The sequence below is a fragment of the Monopterus albus genome, unplaced genomic scaffold, assembly GCF_001952655.1.
Source record: "Monopterus albus unplaced genomic scaffold, M_albus_1.0 scaffold479.1, whole genome shotgun sequence".
Lineage (NCBI taxonomy): Eukaryota > Metazoa > Chordata > Actinopteri > Synbranchiformes > Synbranchidae > Monopterus > Monopterus albus.
Genome location: NW_018128359.1, coordinates 78864 through 99481, shown reverse-complemented (window position 1 = coordinate 99481; position 20618 = coordinate 78864). Strand labels below are relative to the sequence as shown.

At 40.7% G+C, this 20618-nt stretch overlaps 3 protein-coding genes and 1 long non-coding RNA gene across 4 annotated transcripts in view; 3 read left to right on the top strand and 1 right to left on the bottom strand.

Moving 5' to 3' along the window:
• angpt4 (angiopoietin 4) overlaps positions 1–6527 on the top strand; it is a 48787-nt gene extending 42260 nt beyond the window's left edge. The window contains 1 exon segment of the mRNA XM_020587804.1: positions 4275–6527. Within this exon segment, the coding sequence (XP_020443460.1) occupies positions 4275–4435 (161 nt within the window). The 3' untranslated portion in view covers positions 4436–6527.
• Positions 6528–8267: 1740 nt separating this feature from the next.
• LOC109952609 (uncharacterized) lies at positions 8268–10799 on the bottom strand. Its single transcript, XR_002273793.1, has 3 exons — positions 10529–10799; positions 9185–9269; positions 8268–8873 (listed from the first exon to the last, which is right to left on the bottom strand). It is a non-coding gene; the product is annotated as an uncharacterized LOC109952609 (long non-coding RNA).
• Positions 9962–13881, top strand: cox6c (cytochrome c oxidase subunit 6C). The gene is made up of 4 exons (XM_020587775.1): positions 9962–10063; positions 11752–11866; positions 12458–12606; positions 13751–13881. Exons 2-3 carry the CDS (start codon positions 11762–11764, stop codon positions 12581–12583), a joined length of 231 nt encoding a protein of 76 aa, XP_020443431.1. The 5' UTR covers positions 9962–10063; positions 11752–11761; the 3' UTR covers positions 12584–12606; positions 13751–13881.
• A 1136-nt stretch (positions 13882–15017) lies between these two features.
• Positions 15018–20618, top strand: part of LOC109952625 (serine/threonine-protein kinase 4-like) — a 30982-nt gene continuing 25381 nt past the window's right edge. The window contains 5 exon segments of the mRNA XM_020587795.1: positions 15018–15055; positions 18228–18308; positions 19260–19388; positions 20180–20294; positions 20508–20618. The exon segment at positions 20508–20618 is cut by the window's right edge and continues 24 nt beyond it. Coding sequence (XP_020443451.1) covers positions 15018–15055; positions 18228–18308; positions 19260–19388; positions 20180–20294; positions 20508–20618 — 474 coding nt within the window.

The following is a 20618-nucleotide window of genomic DNA, read 5'->3' as shown; positions in this document are numbered from 1 at the left end:
AGAGTCCAGCGCTCCCCATTAGTCAGGGAGTCATTTAAAATCTCTGCAATTTACAAAGAAAGAGAAAGGTGAAAAGGAGCAACAGAGAGGGTGAAAGAGAGGGTCAGGAGAGAGAGAGAGTCTCAAGTCCAACTATGAAAACTGAACCCAAATTTGCCAATAATGAGAATTTAAATGAAAAATCGTTGTTTGATGTTTGTGTTTGTAAGTCCGATAAAATGAATGGATCTCTCTGACTCCATTTGAGCTCTTTTTATGACAGTTTTCTCTTTTTATTTATGCAGGATTCACAGTGGTATGTAGCTTTAGACCAAACACTAAGGACAGTATTACATTTAAAACTAAACAAATGCTGTAGGATTGCCCTGAAAATGTTGAAATGCCTGAAATCAACTGTTGAAATCAGCTGAAGGATGAGAAGAAATGGCTGAAGTTCTTTGTTGAAATAGCTAAAGGATGAGATGCAATGCTGGATTGTAATTGTGGAAGTTGAAAAAATGTTGACTATTTATGAAAGATGAAAAGAAAAAGTTGAATAATTATGTAAGATGAAATCAAAAAGCTGAAATTGGGAATTTATTCTCTAAAAAATCTGAGAGCTTAAAAGCATCTCTGAAACAGCTGAAGGTATCGTGCCAAAATGAGAAGTAGAAATAAAATAGCTTACATTTGTAGAAAGGCCTTCATGTAAACTTAACTTCTGGGCTTTTATTTTGAAAATCTGGCTTGTTTCCAGGACTTTATGTGAGGTTCAGTTACTATCCTGGGCTTTTATTTTGAATGTCAGGCATGTTTTGGGGCATTCATGTGAGCCACAGCTGAAGGTATCGTGCCAAAATGAGAAGTAGAAATAAAATAGCTTACATTTGTAGAAAGGCCTTCATGTAAACTTAACTTCTGGGCTTTTATTTTGAAAATCTGGCTTGTTTCCAGGACTTTATGTGAGATTCAGTTACTATCCTGGGCTTTTATTTTGAAAGTCAGGCATGTTTTGGGGCCTTCATGTGAGCTTAATTTGTAATCAGGAGATTTACATGATCTCCCAAACCGCCGTTTGGACTTTGGAGACCAGGAAACGTTATCAGTTCAATATGAGGACACAGCAGATCAGCTGGAACTTGAGCGCTTCCTCAAAATTCACATACTCTCAGATGACACTGCTGAGGTATCAGTTAAAATGGAGGAGATAGATGCTGCTGTTCAGAAATTCGCCATCACGTGTTCCCTCAACGAGGAGCACAGAATAAGTAAGATGAACTTTGTCCAGATGTATGCCAAAGCATCATTTTATGAAATCATGGCACAGCTACAGAAAAAATTCTTTAGCCATGTCAAGGAAACCAGTGCACTAGAGTCTCAAATGGCTCGTGCGACCTCGCTGTTTGAGAAACCAGCACATGAAGGTTTGCCCGGTTGCTTGGTTGTTCACAGTGGTGAGGCCCTGGCAATCACAAAGGTGCTCTGTGGTGTACTGAATGATTATGTTGATGACTTAAGATCACACAGCATCACAAAAACAGAGGGACACACCAGACTGTCAGTTAGTCCATCAGAGCACGTCATGTGTGATGAAGTAAGGAGCAGAGTGTGTCGCTTCCTCGTAAGAGTGAGACACTGGTTCCGCACTAAGGCAGACAAGTTCATGGAGATAGTGAGGACGTGCATAGCCAATGATCGGGCTTCTCAGTGTTCCTTGCTAAGTGAGGAGGACTTACCAGTCACCTCTGAACAGGGAACGACAGGAGTCACCTATGAGGAGGAAACGACAGGAGTCACCTCTAAGGAGGAGGAAACAACAGGAGCCACCTATGAGGAGGAAACGACAGGAGTCACCTCTAAGGAGGAGGAAACAACAGGAGCCACCTATGAGGAGGAAACGACAGGAGTCACCTCTAAGGAGGAGGAAACAACAGGAGCCACCTATGAGGAGGAAACGACAGGAGTCACCTCTAAGGAGGAGGAAACAACAGGAGCCACCTATGAGGAGGAAACGACAGGAGTCACCTCTAAGGAGGAGGAAACAACAGGAGCCACCTATGAGGAGGAAACGACAGGAGTCACCTCTAAGGAGGAGGAAACAACAGGAGTCACCTATGAGGAGGAAACGACAGGAGGACCTGGATAACAATGTCTACAAGGACCTCTGCAAACATTTCAGCAAGCCAAGCACTGTGTTCCAACTGTATATGAATGAAACATCATTTGAAGATTACATCGTCTCCGCTCTCCAAAAGCACATCATCAAACCACCAGTGAAAGGCAGCAAAATTTCCAAGTTCTTTTCCAATATGTGCGAGTTCATCTGCAAGCCCTTCCGGAAGTAATTCATCTTAGAAAAATATATTTGGGGTGGGGGTGGGGAGGGCCTACTTCTTCTTGCTTTGTGGGTTTTTAGTCCGGTGCTCCGGTTTTCTCCCACTTTAAAGGGTCTGAACAAGGAATAAATCATCACTGTAAATTAACTGATTGATAAATAACTGTTGAAAATGTCACAAATAAAATACAAATTAAATTTCTGCTCATCTCTCATTATTTTCATTCATACATGTAAATATGAATCGACTCATTTATTTGAGCACCAGCACTGGTGTTAAAGTTCTAGTCGTGACCCAAAATATTTTTGTTTGCCGTTGCTTCACCATGTTCATATTTACACAGCCAAAGCTAGACCTCCCTTCCCTCAATATTATGACTGTAATGGTGCACTGTGAAATATTTGACTGTAAATTCACAATAAATTACTAACAGTTGCATTACTTTCACAGTAAATTAAGATGATGATTATTGTAATTCTAGTCGTATGCTGCTGTAGAATTTCTGTACTTAACTGTGACTTTTCACCACTGTATCTGTTAAACCAGTAACAAAACTATAGCATGAAAAGGTTAAATTTAAAAATACCTCAAATAATCCTTTGATAACACAATTACATTTACACATTTAATTTGCAAGTAATGCAAACCAGAGCAACTAATATGTTTTTTTCCTTTGGTACATTATCATCTTCTGCAAAGTTTAATGCATGTTAAGTACATGCAATATTTGCTTTCTCACAATGCCAAAATAAATGATAGTTAAGAACATTTGATACATCTTATCTTAAAGATTTCAAAATAAAATGACCATAATTCCATCAGGTAAACATAAAAAAATAATCAGAACAGCGCTGGAAGCTAATGAAGTCATTTTTCACGAAAAAAATGGCAAACATTTTCCAGTTCAAGCTTCTCAAATATGGGGATTTTCTTCTTTTCTTGTCTTTATATAATTGTAAATTTAATACCTTTGTGTTTGGGGGCATAGGTTGGACTAAATAATCAGTTCATAGACATCAGCCCGGGCTCTGGCAAGTTGTGATGGACATTTAAATTATTTCTGACATTTCACAGAGCAAACAATCTATGTTTATCTACTCATCATCTACACAACAATGTAAGAACAGGAAATGATGTGAACCAAGTTCCATATGTCCTTAAGTCTGTCATGAACCACCGTCTGCTGAGATGCACAGTATGACATTTATGTAAAACAGATGTGATGTTAGGAGACCTGAAAAAACTGTAAGCGCAAGTTCCTAAAACCAGCCATCTTTAATTGTTTTAAATCTCTTTTAGTCATGTGGATTGTGACTCTCTCTGATGGATTAGAAATCACTGGTGCTCACAATTCAAAAGGCCGTGACAAACAATCTTCATTTTCTCTCCCATGAATAAAAACCTGTTGGTTAATAAGTTTAAGTTGAATTTAGAAAGACTGGAAAAGGGAACGAGAGAAGAGGAGAGAAACAGAGAAACAGGCAAAGATAAGGAGAAGCTGAGAAAAGAGAGAAAGACAAAGAAAGATAAAACCAGAAGAGTTTCTGTTGGAGTCAGTTGTAGAAGAAGAGAGGAGGAAAGGAAACAAGTGGAGCCAGGAGGAGAGAGAAATAGTGAATAATTATATCTTGTTTGGAAGGTTAGCGTCTTTTTGTCTTAAATTTGTTTGAATGTAATTTATTAATTTCACACTCTCTCTCCCACTTCACCTTTCCCCCTCTCCCTCTCTCCCCATTCCTTTCTTTCTTTCTCCCTTCTCACACCTTAATCTTCTTTTTTATTTCACCTTCTACTTCCTCTTCCTCCTCTTTCTAAACCCTAACCTTCCTCTCTCCACTCTCTTTCTGTCATCCATCCATTGATCTTTCTCTCCTTTCCATTTCTTCTTCATTCCTCATCTCGTCTTCTTGCCTCCCTTTCTCCCCTCCCACCCGCTGGATCTCTCTCTCTCTAATCCAGGGTGGTGGTTTGACGCCTGTGGTTTCTCCAACCTGAACGGTATTTACTACACCGTCGGTCACAACATCAGGAAGCTCAACGGGATCAAGTGGCACCACTTCAGAGGCCCCAGCTACTCCTTGCGCTCCACTTCCATGATGGTGCGACCCTACGACTTCTAATGCCGCTTCACCTTCAGACCCTCCAATGTCAGGTGCTACAACCCCGTGGCTCCCAGTGTTCCTCCAGAATGCCTCTCTAATGATGTGGAACTTGTAAAAAAAACACTCGGCTCCAGCGTCATGATGGTCCACTGCCTCACAGCTGATAACAACACCACTTTGGATCCACAGTGTCACAAACCTGCCTGTAGCAGATCCTGTGAAGGTAAAACCCAGCTGAGTGCCGAGCACCCGTCTGATCCGCCTTCACGCTTTTTGAAAGCCTTGAATGTCTCCTCTCTGGGACCCTGGATCCATGAGGGCTGCATTATACTAGAAAGGTATGCGTTTGTACAACTTGTCTTCAGACACTCTCTCCTGGAAGACTTTCTCATTTAAACACTCGATTGTATACGTGAAAGGAGACAGTTATGTCAAAAATTTAAAAAGAGAGCAAGGTTGCTGTCTCACACCTGTATAACTGGCCATTTGTGGGGTGATGTGGGTGAAAGGTGTTGAAGTTCTCCCAATTCTGACATCATAAAGGTGTTTGACCATCTCACAAGCACAGCGGTCAAGTCAAATCGCTTTAAATTGTTATAGCAGACAGTATCCGACGCCCTCTGTCCTTAGACTCCCCAGAAGATTTTAAACAGGAAAAAATGGAAGAAGGCTCCAGAAGAGCAACAGAGGAGGGATCTTTCTTCAGGACGGACCGACAGGAAACACATGTTGTGTGTACAGCACAGAGAAAAATGGTAGATTTACAGTATGGACAAAATAATAGACTGTAAACATACATGGCGAACATGAACCGGGGGGAGACGCGCCAGCAGACCTGTGCTACACAACTTCCTGTCCACCACGTAGGCCTGGAAGAGAACACACAAGAGGCAGAGATCACACACAGCATAATGAGCTGTACTCCTCCGTCTGTCTGGTGGGTCAGTAGCTATGGAGCTAATCCCCTGTAGCTTCAGAACATCCCTCTGTTCCCACTTCTGCAGAGCCCTTCCCCTGTTGTGATGAGTGACGCCTCCAGATCAACCACAGATAATTTCTCACTGTCTTCTATGGCAAGAAAATTTTGTACGTAATAAGGCTTCTCATACAAGACTTCTGCATGTCAGTAAGAAATGGATAACTGGGCCAAATGTGTAGTTTGGATGAGAAAGGTCAGTTCACTCAAATACTTTGATTGTTAATTAACTGGACTTTTAATGCCAGTGGGTGAAATACTAATGTTTACACACAATAATCAACAGTTTTACCCATGTGAACGGTGAAAGTGTTGCATCCTGTCGCTTCAGAAAGGCAGAAACAGTGAGGCTGAGGATTGAGTTGATGAGCTGGAGTCGCATCAGGAGCCACAGTCTCCAGCAGGATGGGGTGTGGTTTGGTTACAGCGGGGGCCCGAGCTTCCCTGGACAGGGAGCCCACAGGCCACTAAAACAGATAAATCTCCCTCCCCGGGTCATGTTTTTATCAAAGACACCTGAAGACCACAAAGAAACTTGTAATTTATGAACATGTAAATTGCCTTAACAGCAAAGCGGACACACAGTACTAGTGCAACGCCCTGTTCTCACCATGTGCACGGACGACTAAAGCACAGACACAGAAGTGGGTTACTGAGACTTGCAGCAGGAGGGACATTGCACATCATGGTTCTAACTGTTTCTCTGGAAGGGAAACAATAATGGCAAGCAGGCTGAATTTTTGTGTGGGTAAGTCATGACACGTCCCTATCGTTTGCCAGAGGATGGACATGGCAACACTTAAAGCCTTGAACATATTTTAACCTCCACTGTGTATTTATGAAGAGTGAAGAGAAGAAACAGAGGAACAGAAGACAAACATGGGAAGAGAACACAATAACACACTAAAAACTAAATGGACCCTTTTCCCAGTTTCAGTTTGGATAAAATGTTTGGCCTTTTGAGGGAAAAAGGAAACAGAATTAAGATTCAGCCGAGTCCAGATTGTGAATCAGAGAAATGTTGTTTCAATAACCTTTCTAATCCAAACAACCTGGTTATAGTTGTGTTTGCGTTTGGTTCTGTATTTTGACACACACCCACTAGTGGCACTCACATAGACATTAAACTAGTTAGAGGACATGTTTAAATGTTTCACTGCTGACCTGAGTTTTCCTGTCTCATACACACACAGCTGAGATTACAGAAGAGTGTCCTCATTGTTCAGGTGTTGTCATATTGTCGCCTGTGTAGCAGCAGCAGGTAGGGTCTGGGTTACTGGTGTCACACTGGGAATACTGGACCGAGTATGCGTGTGTCTGACAGTCCAAGAAGTGAGTCTCATCAGTCAGTCCTTAATTTAAATAGTCATTTATCAAAGCAGTGTGTTCCGTTAGAAGCTCAGGAGGCAGGAAGAGAAACCCAGCTAGCTATTTACTACCAGTGATCAATAACCTCAGCCTGACTGATATTTGTGTCAGAGGAGGAGGAGGCACAGCTTCACCTCCTGCCAAGGTGGATGGAGGAGGGAAAACGTTGTGAAGAGGTCAGGTCCAGTAGCACGTGAGCTGTGAAGAACAACTTTATTGTTGGACGAGCACGTTTTGGCACGTGGTTGACATCAGAGTAAAGCACAGAGCACAGTTACATAAGATGGGAGGGAGACAAAAAGTCATTCACAAAAAGGTCCCGGTCATATACATGCACATGTTTGGTCCAGCAGGGTATGGGGGCAGTAGATATGTGCATTTCTCCTACATGTAGATGAGATGAACCCGACCACCCTCTGTGTACCTTATTGGCTACGTGCTGGTTTGACAGTACAGTTCTTCTTACAGCGGCAGCAGCTTCCAGTGAGACACCACTGGCTTTACAGGTACTGGGTGCTGGTCGTCCTGGCTCTGTTGATTTGAATGTCAACCAATTCTTGAGTGCGAAACAAAAATCAAAAATGAAGAGGCTGAGTTATCTGTGGGAGGCAGGAAACCTGAGCACAAGCTGTGCAGAGTAATTAGCTTATTTCATATCAGCTGTCAGCTCACTTTAACCGATTTTCCGCCCTGACTCTATTACAGCATTCCACGGTCTTCTCTGGACTCGGAGAGCAGCCCGTAGGTTTATAAAGCTCTAAAGAAATTGTTCGACATTCTGGGAAATACACCGTCTTCACTTTCTACCCAACAGTTAGATGGAAAGATCAATACTACTCTAGTCTCTTGACAATAAATATGTATGGGGTTCGGTGCCAGACTGGTTCTTGGCCAGGAGCAGTAACTTTCTGGAGTCTTTATTGGTAATGTGGTATTTGATGAGATTTACAGGTGGATTTTGTTACATTTGGCAGAGTCAGGCCAATTGTTCCCTCGTTTCCAGTCTTCAGGCCAAGCTTTCAATGAGTCAAGTCAGTTTTATTTACGTAGCCCAATATCACAAATCAGTGTCAAGAGACTTTAAAATCTATACAACATGTGAATCATTCTGTTCTTTAGACTCTGAGGAAAATCTCCCCCCAAAAACCTTTAATGGGGACAAAATGGAAGAAATGTGAGGAGGAGCAGCACAGGAGGCATCAATCAATCAATCAATCAGTCAGTCAGTCAGTCAGTCACACTTTATAGCAGCTTTCCTTCAAGTTAGTGTCAGTCACAGTGTTTTCCAGACGTCTGACAAGCTGATAATAAATGCAAGTAGTAAAACTATTAGATGCACACGGGAAATGGTAGAAAGTAGTAATAAAACCCAATTTTTAAAAGTTTAATGATTTCATAAATAAAATATGAAATTACATTTTAAAATGAAATAAAACTAAAAATATACATTAAAACATAAATACAATAATGTTGTATTGAATTATTAAATGAAATAAATAATGGCCACAAAACATTGTCCAGGAAAAAGATGCAGGTTTTAAGTTTCTACACTTTGAGCTGCCCTCAGATCAACACTAAAAGCTGCCTCACCAGTTTATTTCCTGCACTGTGGAACAACTGAACAGGACCTTGAGGCCTCATCCTGATTCACAGATTGGAAGCATGTTGGACAAACAGGCTGTAGCAAAACCATGAAGAGCTTTGATAAGGTAAAAGAAAGTAAACCAGCTGCTGGCGGCGACTCGTCTCTGTCTCCAAGAACTCAAAAAGCATCGCTCCCAAAGTGTCACAAGTCTTCATTAAAAACAACTGAATGTTCTTCAGGCAGCGCTGACGCTGGTGAAACTATAAGGTTTTCATCTGACAACAGTGATCGAGTATCCTCCTGCACGTTGTCAGTACAGTTTTATGTGAAGTGTGTAAACAGCGCTGCAGATTGTAAAGAGTTTGTCAAACGTTACTATTGGTCAGAACACAGGAGTTTGTACTTCACACTTATTGAAATGCACTTTACGGAAAGAAGATGGTGACGTGTGGAACAGGTGAGTGTCCAGTTTCATCTTGGCTTTCACACTGTTGTATATTCTTCTGTGGTGAAACTGTTCAAAGGTGCTGCAAACAGAAACAAATTATTCATTTTCAGATTTAAACTTTTTTCCCCACTGCATCTGTGTAGCAAAACTTTTCCACTCAATTGTGAACAGGCTGGTATTTTTACAAAATGTTAAAACCAGCATGAGCAGCTGTGATGGGTTGTAGTCTCTCCCCCTGTGCAATGGTTAACAAAGACACTGATCACTTTTCATATGGTCAATTTACCCTTCATAAAAGTGGCAAAATACAGCAGTTGGAGATGTTGCATGCATATATACAAACATGTCAAAACAGTATATCACATGTGAAGATGAATAAAAGACTGTCACCGGGTTTGAGGTCGTTCCAGTGCGGCTCTGCCTCCCTCTTGTGGTCAAACTGCTGCTCTGGGGTTTTTCTTTAACACAAGGAAATCTGGTGAAAAGTGCCAGTGTAACAATGAAAAATACTCCATTTCAAATAAAAGCAAGTAAAAATACTAAAGCACTAATTTAAAAAGTAGACAAAAGTTCCTGATCTTCAAAAAAAGTCCACTGTGGTAGATTTATAATGTGCCATTTTTATTACATTTTACAGATGCATCAAGTGTGTTAGTAGCATTTTACAGATGTAGCTTGAGCTGGACACGGTTCTAGTTTACATACGATCAGACCGTTTAGTGACTCTCGTCCAAAGTGAGGGGTTGTCAGATGATTATTTAAAGAAGAAAGCCAAAACCATCATTTGTAGTCATTTCTTACATGTAAATCTTAATCTGTAAAATAACAGTATCTGTCACATATGTGTATTGGAATAAAACACAGTACTTTTATCTGTAATGTGGTAAGTGGTAAATACACTGTATACTGCATGTGTTGGTCTTGTCGTGCACATTTTGATGCCATTACACTTGCACCTCTATGTCCCCCAGGTTTTTGCACTACAACATATTACACTATGTACAGTAATATATACATTATATTCCTTATGGACATAAGTGTATTCTTTCTTTAACATAGCAGTGTTACTCTAAACACTGGCTGTCCTACCTTAACCTAAGGAATAACACTGAGCGCACTAGCTGTCTTCAGTTTCTATGACCTCACGTGACGTCGCTTCGCTTTCCAAGGAATTAACTTTGACCCTCCGTGGCACCAGTAGGTCTCTTCCGGTACAAAAGCAGAGCTCTACTGTATTTGCGGTTTCTGTGAAGGTCGTGAGTCCGACTTGTGAGTATTTCCCTAAAATGCTATTATTTAAAATGGGTAATTGAATTTAGAATATAACGCATTGCTTTGTCACGTGAATATTGACTATTGGAATTTACATGCTTCCCAGAACATTGCCGCTTTCCTCTCATATGGCTGGATGATTAGCAGGTGGCTCTATCGAGGTAGCTAACGTTAGCATGTTGTTCGTTAGAGTAACGAAAAGCTCATTACTCTTGTTAATTACAGTTCAGAAGATAAAGATAATAAACAGTTTATATTACAGTTTTTTCTCGTGTTGTTGAAGAGAAAAGCTGTGAAGTTTTTAAACATGTATTGTATCTGACTTTGTGCTGTATGTGACCCCAGGCAACTGTTGTCTGACGGGTTTTCCTTTCTGTTAGTGCGTCTAGTGTGTGACACCGCCGTGTAACATACGACACTTGTTTCAGGAAATAGAGGTCACCCGGTAGCTGGAGTGCTTACCTGACTTAGCAGCGGCGTCTGATGGCGACCTGCCTCCAGGACAAAGCTATTAGACATGTCTGCTGTGAGCATGTTCATACTGAAATTGTTCGTGTCAGTTGGTCAGAATAAAGTAGGAGTTGACATCAAGGCGGTTTACTTCGACGTGAATTTAATTGAGCTTTACTCGTGGCAGGTTTCATTTTTAAGCATCTTTAAACAACAGATTGTTTTACATAAGACAAACCAAAAGGAATTAAGTAAAACAGAAGATAAAAATAAGCTGAAATAGAAATTTACCAGGAGAGTAAAGATGACAGTAGAGATATAGTGCAATGCAATTTGGGAATACATTGCCATATTTGTGTCCAGCTCAGTGCTTAATTAACAGCCAGATGCTGAATCTTTAATGCATGAATCATCCATGATTTGGTGATAGTTTGCAGTTGGAGCTTTGTTGCAGTATTCACTTTAAACAAGATGGTGTAATGTGTGGAAAGGAGGTCATCAGTAATATGTCCATGGATGATGAGACATTCACTGATCATTTCACCCAAGTAGAGCTTTCAGATACAGTATATACTGGTTTGCAGCTAATGATAACTTAATTTAATGATGCCTCCACCCCCTATCTGTAAAATGTCATAATAGTGGAAACTGTCTTTGCCCATGCTTGCATTCATCCTCACATTGAGAAGCTGGGACCCACAAATGTTTGGGCATTTTTGCCTAAAATGACAAAAGTCATTATTAAAATGTTTGCAGATTTGTTTTCTCCTGATCAGCTGATTGATTAATAAAGTAATTATTGCAGCTCTAGTGAAAAACAATTTGTCTGTGCACGACACAGCTGGATTCTGCATCACCATGATCCCTGACATTGATCACTGATATTGATTTTGATCTTTCACACAAGTCCTCAGTTTTGCCAGCATTAAGGGTTAATTCTCCCCTTTAGTCACAGTCACTGTAGAACACGACTGCAGGCTGCGAACACACTCATCACAAACAACAATAATCTCTGGCTCTTTGAAAGCTATACCAGTTTTATATATTGGATTGATTAGCTCATTGTAAGGAAACATGTCTTACATGGGTGGAGCTAAGGCATAAGGAAAAGATGCAAGTGAGGGAAACATGGATGCAAATAAGGGAACTGGGTTTTGCCCGTAGTGTCACAGGAATACAAATGCACACAGTTCCCCCCAAGCTTTACATGAAGTTAAATTTTTGTGGCTGTACAGGTGATCCACCATGTCTCTACAAAAGCCTGTGATGAGGGGGCTACTGGCGCGGCGTCTGAGGTTTCACCTGCCCATCGCAATCGCCATCGGTCTGACAAGTGCAGTATCGTTCAAGGTGAGAAACGCACAGGCTCCAGCCTTCATCCTGATGATGATATTATAAATAAATTATGTTTTTGCTGACGTGTGTAGTGTGACAGTCACTACATAATGCGTCAGTTTATTAGGTACGACTGTACAATGTTATGCAGTCTGCTTGTTAAAAGTTTCAAAAGCAGGATTCATTATGGGCTGTGATGCAGATGTTCTTTGTAATTGTCATTCAAACGTGCTACTCCACTAAAAGTATAAGGCTGTGAATGCAAATATTTCTCCAGGTATGAAACAGTATTTGTGTTACAGGATAACTGTTCATGACCCACATGCTTATGTGAATGCACACTCGTATTTTTCTAAACTAATGTACATGACGTGATCAATAAATAAGCCCGTCAGTGTCTCATCCTTTGACCAGTCGTGGATCTTTGAGTCTGACAAATGTAGATAAACCATCTTACTGAGACACTCACAGATCTGGTTGCTTCTTTCATTGGGAAAATGTGAAAATTGAAACAAAATGTTCTCATGTTTCTGTCAGTTTATATTCCACCTTTTATGGTTTCGACTGAAACCGAAGTAAAGAGACGTGTCTTTTCTTCTCAATCAGTACATGGTGACAGAGCCCAGGAAACGGGCCTATGCTGAGTACTACAAGCACTATGACGTCAACAAAGAGTTCAATGCCATGAGGGAAGCTGGCGTCTTCGAGAGCGTGCAGCCAACTGGGAAGTAAACCTACTGCAAATCTTTTCATGGGTGAGAGTTAATCAGTAGATCCCAACAGTTGTTCAGCATTTTACCAACCCCAAAATATACATCAGTGGAGGAAAAGTAGATTTTTTTTGCCCCCTCCCCTTGAACCTGAGCTTCATTAACCACTTAAAATACTTGAATTGATCAACATCTGACAGCGACGCACACCCACCCACAGCTTATAGACCGACCATTAAGAGCCGGTGTCTCATTTACATCACCAAATCTCATTACCAGGTGCACTGCAGGCACACCAAAGGAGTAGAGGCACTCCCAAAACAGGAAAGAGACAACTTTATGGCTTGAAATAGTGATGCACCGATACTTTTTTTTTCAGATCGAGTACGTGTACTTTCATTTGGGTACTCACCGATACCGAGTACCAATTCAAGTACTTAATGATGCACTGTTTCCACGATAAAAAACAGTTGCCATAGAAGTGTTGTGACTTTAGAGATGGTTTTTAATTTCATGAGATTTACTTTCTGATGGTGATTAAATAAAATACCCTATGTAACAGGAGTTCCCTAGTTTCAAGCTTCCAGTTGTACTCTTAAATAAAATTATATTAGGAAACAGCAGCTAATCAATACCAGCTGATTGATCAGTTTGGCTGATGAAGTCACCTAAACTGTTTAAGGTGGAGCATTGCGAAGTAACTAAGGTCACAATTAACGTTGTTCTTCATTATGGACAAGTCTGCTTTTTTTGTTTGTTTGTTTATTCAAATAATTAAATGACAGTAAATAGTGAAAAAGACTCCTAAGGATCTTCAGATCTTTTTTTTTTTTTTTTGTCTGACTAAAAGTCCAGAACCCAAAGATAATCAACACAGCACAAATCTCACATTTGCAATAAAAATATTTAAAACAATTATTTGATTATGAAAAGTTACCAATTTTTCTGTTGAAGATTGATCAACAAACCAGTCACTTTATAATTTGGAGAGACTGGACCAAGTGGTCACTGTGTTGTATTTTCTATAGGTTTCCCTTTTGTTTCTTTATACTTAAAGTCTTCATATAAAAGGGACAAATGAAGCAAAGCGTCGTACTCCACACACGTATTAAACACAAAAATACAAATGTGGTGGTTGGACAGGACAGAACTTGTTTCTGTGTTTAACTGTTGTGTTTCTTTCTTCCAGCTGGCCCCCATCATTCCTTCGTGGTCTGAAGATGAAGTTCCTTCTCTCCCCCTTGGATGTAAATTACTGATCAGATGTGAACATCTCTCTGCTCTTATGTCCCTCTACAATAAACTGTTCTGTTAATGTGAGAGACCTTTTGTCTTTTTTCACATTTCTTTCAATATAGTGTATTCTGTGCTCATACAGTTCTCATGAGATACATTTTATAAACTGGGTGTATTGGGATTCTAATCCTACACTGGTGAGCACTGTACTGTAAATGTATGTGCCATGTCTGATAGGTGGTTTTTTACTGATCACTGGTTATTGGTGCGCAAGTCTCACTTGTTTTTAAGGTCTACTGTGTGATACAAGTGTGTGTGTGTGTGTGTGTGTGTGTAAATATTGCAGCAAAGTCAGTTAAACTGCACAAATACTAGATGTTGTCATACACATTCTTGGTTCATATGTCTTGCTGTCAGAGTGTAAAGACAAAAAGTCGTCCTCCTGTTGTGTATAACCGGGACACACCACTTGCTAATATACAAGAAATTCATGTGGCCTACTGGGTTTTACACTAACAGGAGACATCAGTAGGCACCAATGAATATGACTTGGACTGAAACTTGAAAAACCACACAAGAAGCAGAAAATATGTTTCCAAACATGTTTTATATCTTGTAAGAACTAGAGCTGTGTCATCACTACCCACGTTTTACTCTTATTTTTAAGCAAATGTCAATATTTAGAGACACGGGGAATACAACGATGCGTACATTTTAAATACGCACATTAAAAGGTGCATGAATTTTTTGATAAACCGTTGGTTATAAACTGGTGAGTGCATGGTATCTTATGCTCCGTGTTGGTGGCGCCCCCTCCCGCCTCGCTCCGGTACTGCAGCCTTTGTTTTGCACCGCCTTCCTGCCTCTTCCTGGTTTTTTCTACTTGATGTCACAGTGACTGCCCAGCGGTTTGTCAAACACGTCTGAAGTTGATCAGGGGAGGAGGATGAGCCCAACTGCCGCCGGGTGAAGTCGGTACATCCTTTGAACACCGTTTTGCACAATGATGAGCAGATGTGTTTTTCGCGGATACCAGGCGGCGGCGGCGGTAACGGGGACGCTGCTGTGAAAGTGAGCGGGTTAGCTGCCCTGCTAGCTGCTGCTAGCCAGTTAGCGTTAGCACACGGTGGTCGGCTACAGTTAGCACCGAGTGTCTAGTTTGAAACCAAGCTTCAGGTGTGACTAAAGCCAATTAAAAGGAGTGTTCAGAAGAGGACAACATGGAGAATAAAGTACAGATGAGGAATCACCCTCGCAGGTAACGTTATCCTAACGCTGCAATCAGACGGTGGAAATACCTGATCTTATCTATGCAGTCTGGTGTCTGGCTGAAGTTGGCAGGTAGTGGGGCTGGAAACTGAATTAAAACATGACAATAATACATTCGTAGACTGGCAGTAAATTCAATAGCATTAACGTTACATAACAGGCTGTCAAAGGAAACCGACCGACTCATGAAAACGGAATGTCAAACGACAGGGGTTTACGGAAGTCAAGGTATGAGTACTATGTAGAAGGGGGCGGCAGGTTTAAAATGAAATGCTAACTTTGTTTACCGCGTGTCCTCCTAATGGTCATGTATGACAGCCACTCCAAAGTCTTAATGGTAGGTCTCTGGAGGACGTTAAGGGAAACGGCGGTGGTATCGCAGCCACTTAACACGAATCACAGAATCTATGAAGTAGGTACAGTAAGAAACGACACAGTTAAAGGATAAATTACATACAGCAGCCAGATAAACAAAATAAAAAATAAGTAGCAGAACAGACCCAGAGCTATACGATGTGCAAAATACACACTGTGCAATGATGGAAGTATAATACAGTGTACTAGTATTATATGTGCCATGTTTCCATGGATGTTAAACAGGTTTAATATATGAATATGAACTGGGAGATGCACTGGGGCTGTCAGATGGTTTTACCTGCTGACTGGTTTGAAAGGTCTCAGACCACAGCACTGGTCTGTGGCAGAATCGTGGAGTGATACTTGGGCTGAAACCCACTAAGATATGCAGATGGTTGGGGCAGAATTACTATAGTTAAAGTGCCACCGCAACAAACAGACAGTAAAATTAATGTTAATGCACCTTTACTTTTTATTTTAGACTTAAAAATTAATAGAAGCCACCCTCTTAACCTGGTGCATATGTTCACATCACACCCAGATCTGATCTGAAAACATCTTATTTGATTTGTTCACACTTCTGTGGAAACATGAGGTCTGAGTCACTGGGAGGGAAAAATCAGCTTTGGGAAACTTCAGCCTTAGTAACCCCCTCCTCAGCATCTGTTAATGGAAATCTTCTGCGTTGGGGTTGTGTTGCAGCCAGTGGCACAGGAAACAATACACAGATAAATGTCATCAAATTCTGGATGGAAATGTCCCTCATTAGTCAAGAAAGTGAAAAGACGTGTTCAAGTATCTGTAGAGAAAGGGGCTGATAATTCATCAGTCAACAACAGAAAAGACACTTCGATACTACTTTTCTGTATATCTTTAGAAAATGTTTTTGTTTTTATTTGTGCTATTTTTGACAATTGAAAAAACAAACAAAACAATTGATTTAAAAAAAGGCAGATCAGTCATTTTTACTCTGTCAGGTGATGGCGCCCACCTGGACTAAACCTCCTCATTATTCATAAGCTGCTAAGAACAAATGAACATTTCATGTGAGCAAAGTAAAGTAAAACTTCCCATTTTTTTGTAAATACATTCAGGTGGGCCCATTTAAACGTTTAGTGTAGTAAATGCTTCAAAAGTTAAAAAATTGGCCGTAAATCGGTGGGAACCAATGGACAAGAAGTGAAATCAAACTAAAAAGCAGCCTGTTTTTATGGCCTCATAACGTCTAACGTGGACACGCTGAGAGGGACATTAAACTGGTTTAGATTAGAAACTGGTTTGTCAGCTCAGTGTGTTTGTGTTGTGCGCATTGTGTTTGACAGTAGGAACTGACGAGTTCCTTTTCTCTCCGTTCATCAGGAGGATGTCAGTAAACACGTTGTGCTCTTGTTATCATGTCCACTCACTCATCCAGTGTTTCCTCATGAAGCTGATGTAAGAGTGGAGGTTTGAGTTTGTGCGTCATTTATGTTGAGGAACAGTAACGGTGGATCCATCAGATGTGTACAGGGCATTCTGGGCATAAACAGATCAATCAGATCAGGACAATGATCAGTTGATTGATCTGCTGTTTGTGTTCCCCCTCAGTTAGTCAGGAGTTTATTTTTAGTTGTCACCCAGGTGTTTTTGGTTTGTTTTTTATTTGTAGCATTGTAATATCTTCTTGTCGAACACCAAAAGATTTTACATTATATACATACATACAGTATAAACATATGGCAGAGCTTAAAACAGACATTTCAGTATTTCCTCACATCCTAAATGTAAGGTTTCTGTTTGTATTTACTTTTTTTGTTTTATGAGGATTATTTGGCAGCTACATTTAGTATTTATTATTTTAAGTTAACATTGCTCAAACCTAGTAACTGTGACTGCTGCTCTGACAACTAATAGCCAAAAATATAGCAGCAGTTTGACTTTGCTTTTGTTTTTAAATGGACTTATTTGATATTTTGTCCTGACTTCCTGTCATCTTCTAGACAATGGCTTGTCACAAGCTGCGTCAGGGAGGAACTGGATCTATTTTTGTTTGCACAGTGGGACTATTTTTGTCACTTATCAAAGATCTGCAGAAGTTTGGTAGCACTGCTCCCATTTCAGAGCGGAGATGGACAACTACGCCCAAGGATGAGCTAAAAAAAAAACCGTGCCTGTTTCAGTTTTATTAGAATAGCTCGTCCTGATCTTTTGAATTGCTTATGAATGCATATTAATGTTTTGCATTCTGAAATCTTAAGCATTTATACTGTTTGTTTCTCTCTAGAGAACAGTACACCTGTCAAAATCCACAGAAACAAAGTGAGCTTTAACTTTAGTTTATGGCCAAGTTACTGTTTGTCTCCATGTGATGAGTTGATGAATAAGGACGGATTCACAAAAGTTACTTTAAATAGAAAAAGTAGAGCTGAAGTTATTACTCCAGTTACGTTTTGTGCCCCAAAATTAATCAGATGTTCCAGTGATGATTTCCAGACCAAGTTATGAAATAATAATGTCAAATATTGTCTGGTTTCATCTTGTCTGATGTAGGGGCTTGTTCCTTTCCTGTTTATAATCATTGTAAACCGATCATCTTTGGGTTTGGTTGTGTTGATTTGACAAAGCAACACATTTGAAGACGTCAACTTTTACACCTTTAACTACTTTCTGACTTCCTAGAACCAATAACTAATCAGTTAATGGAGAAAATGACTAGAAGGTTAATTGATAATGGAATGTTTGCATTAAAAAGTGACACCTGTGGACTCCCCCTCCCTTCTGGCCCCATCCTCACTGCCAACACTTGTCTTTGTGTGTCCTTATAGACAGTTGAAGAAGCTGAGTGAGGACAGCCTCACCAAGCAGCCAGAGGAAGTCTTCGATGTCCTGGAGAAGCTGGGTGAAGGGTGAGTCAGTCAGACAGGAGGTGACACAGAAGCATTACGCTGGTGCTGACAGAGAGGAATGCCTGAGTTTCTAAATCTCTGTGTCGGTATTTAAATGGGATCTTAGTGTTTGTGTTGTACAACTCTTCTTTCCTCTGTCGCGCTTGTTTCTTCCTCTCTGCCCCATTTTCTGTGCCTCTTCGTTAGCTATGTACAAAGCTCCTCCCTTCTCTGGCGCCCATCAACGTAAACAGTGCCTCTTCACTTCCTGTGTCTCACCACACTTCCTGTTCTGGGTGGCTGAGTTACTCTCTGACTGCATGTTGCAGCTGATGTTGTCGTTTTTTGGTCGTTAACACTCCAGTGAATGTAACTCAAAGATTCTGCGTAGCTTCTTTCTGAGGTGTAACACAGTCGCTGGTGTTAATGATATTGACATTCACTCCAGGTGTGTTCCAAGGTGTTTATACCCTTGGAGCTGTTGACCTTCTGCTTTTAGTTGATTTGTGCAGGTATAAACTAACACACAACGTGTGAGAATAATGCAGACCAGCTGCAGGAAACCTAAAGTGACAGATGCTGAAGGATGATTGCTGTTAGTTCCTCATGTTTAAAAAGCCTAGCACAGTGTGACATGCACTACTGTGACAGTGTGAACTGAGGCTCACATTGATTGTGGTTCTTGACCGTGATGTACTTTTTAGCCCTTTTATTAGAACATACAGCAGTCAGCTCACCTTATTCTGGAAAAATGCTTTCTGAAGATAATGAAACACTTTCACACTCGACCTGCTGCAGCTGTTGTCCTGACATACTAACAGAGTCCTCGTCTTAATGGAATGGTGATATTGTTATTCTTGTATGCATGCAGCTTATCAGGGTTTTCCTCCACCAGTTGTTTTGGTCACAGGCGTGTTCAAAGCCAGGTGACACACACAACTAACACAACACGTGAAACATGTCTCTGTGCAGGTCATATGGCTGCGTCTTCAAAGCCCATTTTAAAGAGACGGGGGAGATTGTAGCCATCAAACAAGTCCCTGTGGAGTCGGACCTTCAGGAGATCATTAAAGAAATCTCCATTATGCAGCAGTGTAACAGGTACTTGTCTGCACATTTCTCATGAAATCTGATGTGATTATAATGTTGCAACATCAGTAACAACATCACCAGTGTTCATGAGGCCAAAGTTCTCCCCAGAGAGCTGCAGGTTGTTGTTTATGTTCACCAAAGTAAAGTATATGCCAATCCCAGCTGACACTGGGATTGGCTCCAGCCCTCACGACCCTGTTCAGGATAAGCAGTGTAGTTAATGGATGGATTTTCATGGAAACAAGAATCAAATGATCTGTTACTGTGCTTTGGGTGGTTTCACTGCACTTTTCCAGACCACATGGGGATTGTCACTAAAATACTGCAACCTTGTCATTTAGTTTTTTACTGGGTACCAGTAAAAAACTAACTTTAAAACCAGTTTAATGTGTCCACATAAAGGTCTGATGTCAACAGCTTCACTGAGAATATTTAACATCCATTTTATTGTTTAGAGAAACTTTACTCTTTTTCTGTTACATGCACAACGTGGACACACATTTAGTCCTGTTATACAATCATTACTGTTAAACATGGGTAACAGATCATCTGGATTTTGTTCATGGATCACGCCTCTCCTTTCCATTAGTGATATGTAGTTAGTGTCCCGGCGGTGCTGCAGTGTCGTTGCTACATCGAGAATATTGATCGAGTTAAATTTAGACGGTGAACTTTCCTCAGACTCGTCATACTTGAAAATGCTGTTTTTAACAAAAACACCACTTTGAATCTAAAACTGTCTGAAAAGAACAAAGAGTGACTGCAGTCTTCTGCTCTGTGATGCTCCTCGCTGTGTCCAGTCCCCATGTGGTGCGGTACTATGGCAGCTACTTCAAAAACAGCGACCTGTGGATCGTCATGGAGTATTGTGGAGCCGGATCAGTGTCTGATATCATCCGAATACGCAACAAGACGGTAATGTAATACTCACATCCATACACACTTCATATCTTATATAAAGCAAGCTGCTGTCTCTGATACACACATGGGGGTACACACAGTGTTTATGTTTTTGTCTGCACAAAGTAGCAAAAAAGGACAAGGCGCTTTAGTCGAGTACACTTTCATTAGTATTTTGAATATTGTGACACCTATCTATCTTCATCTGTCTGTGTGCGTGTCTTGCAGCTAACAGAAGAGGAGATAGCTACCATCCTGCAGTCGACCCTGAAGGGTCTGGAGTATCTTCACTTCATGAGGAAGATCCACAGAGACATCAAAGCAGGAAACATCCTGCTG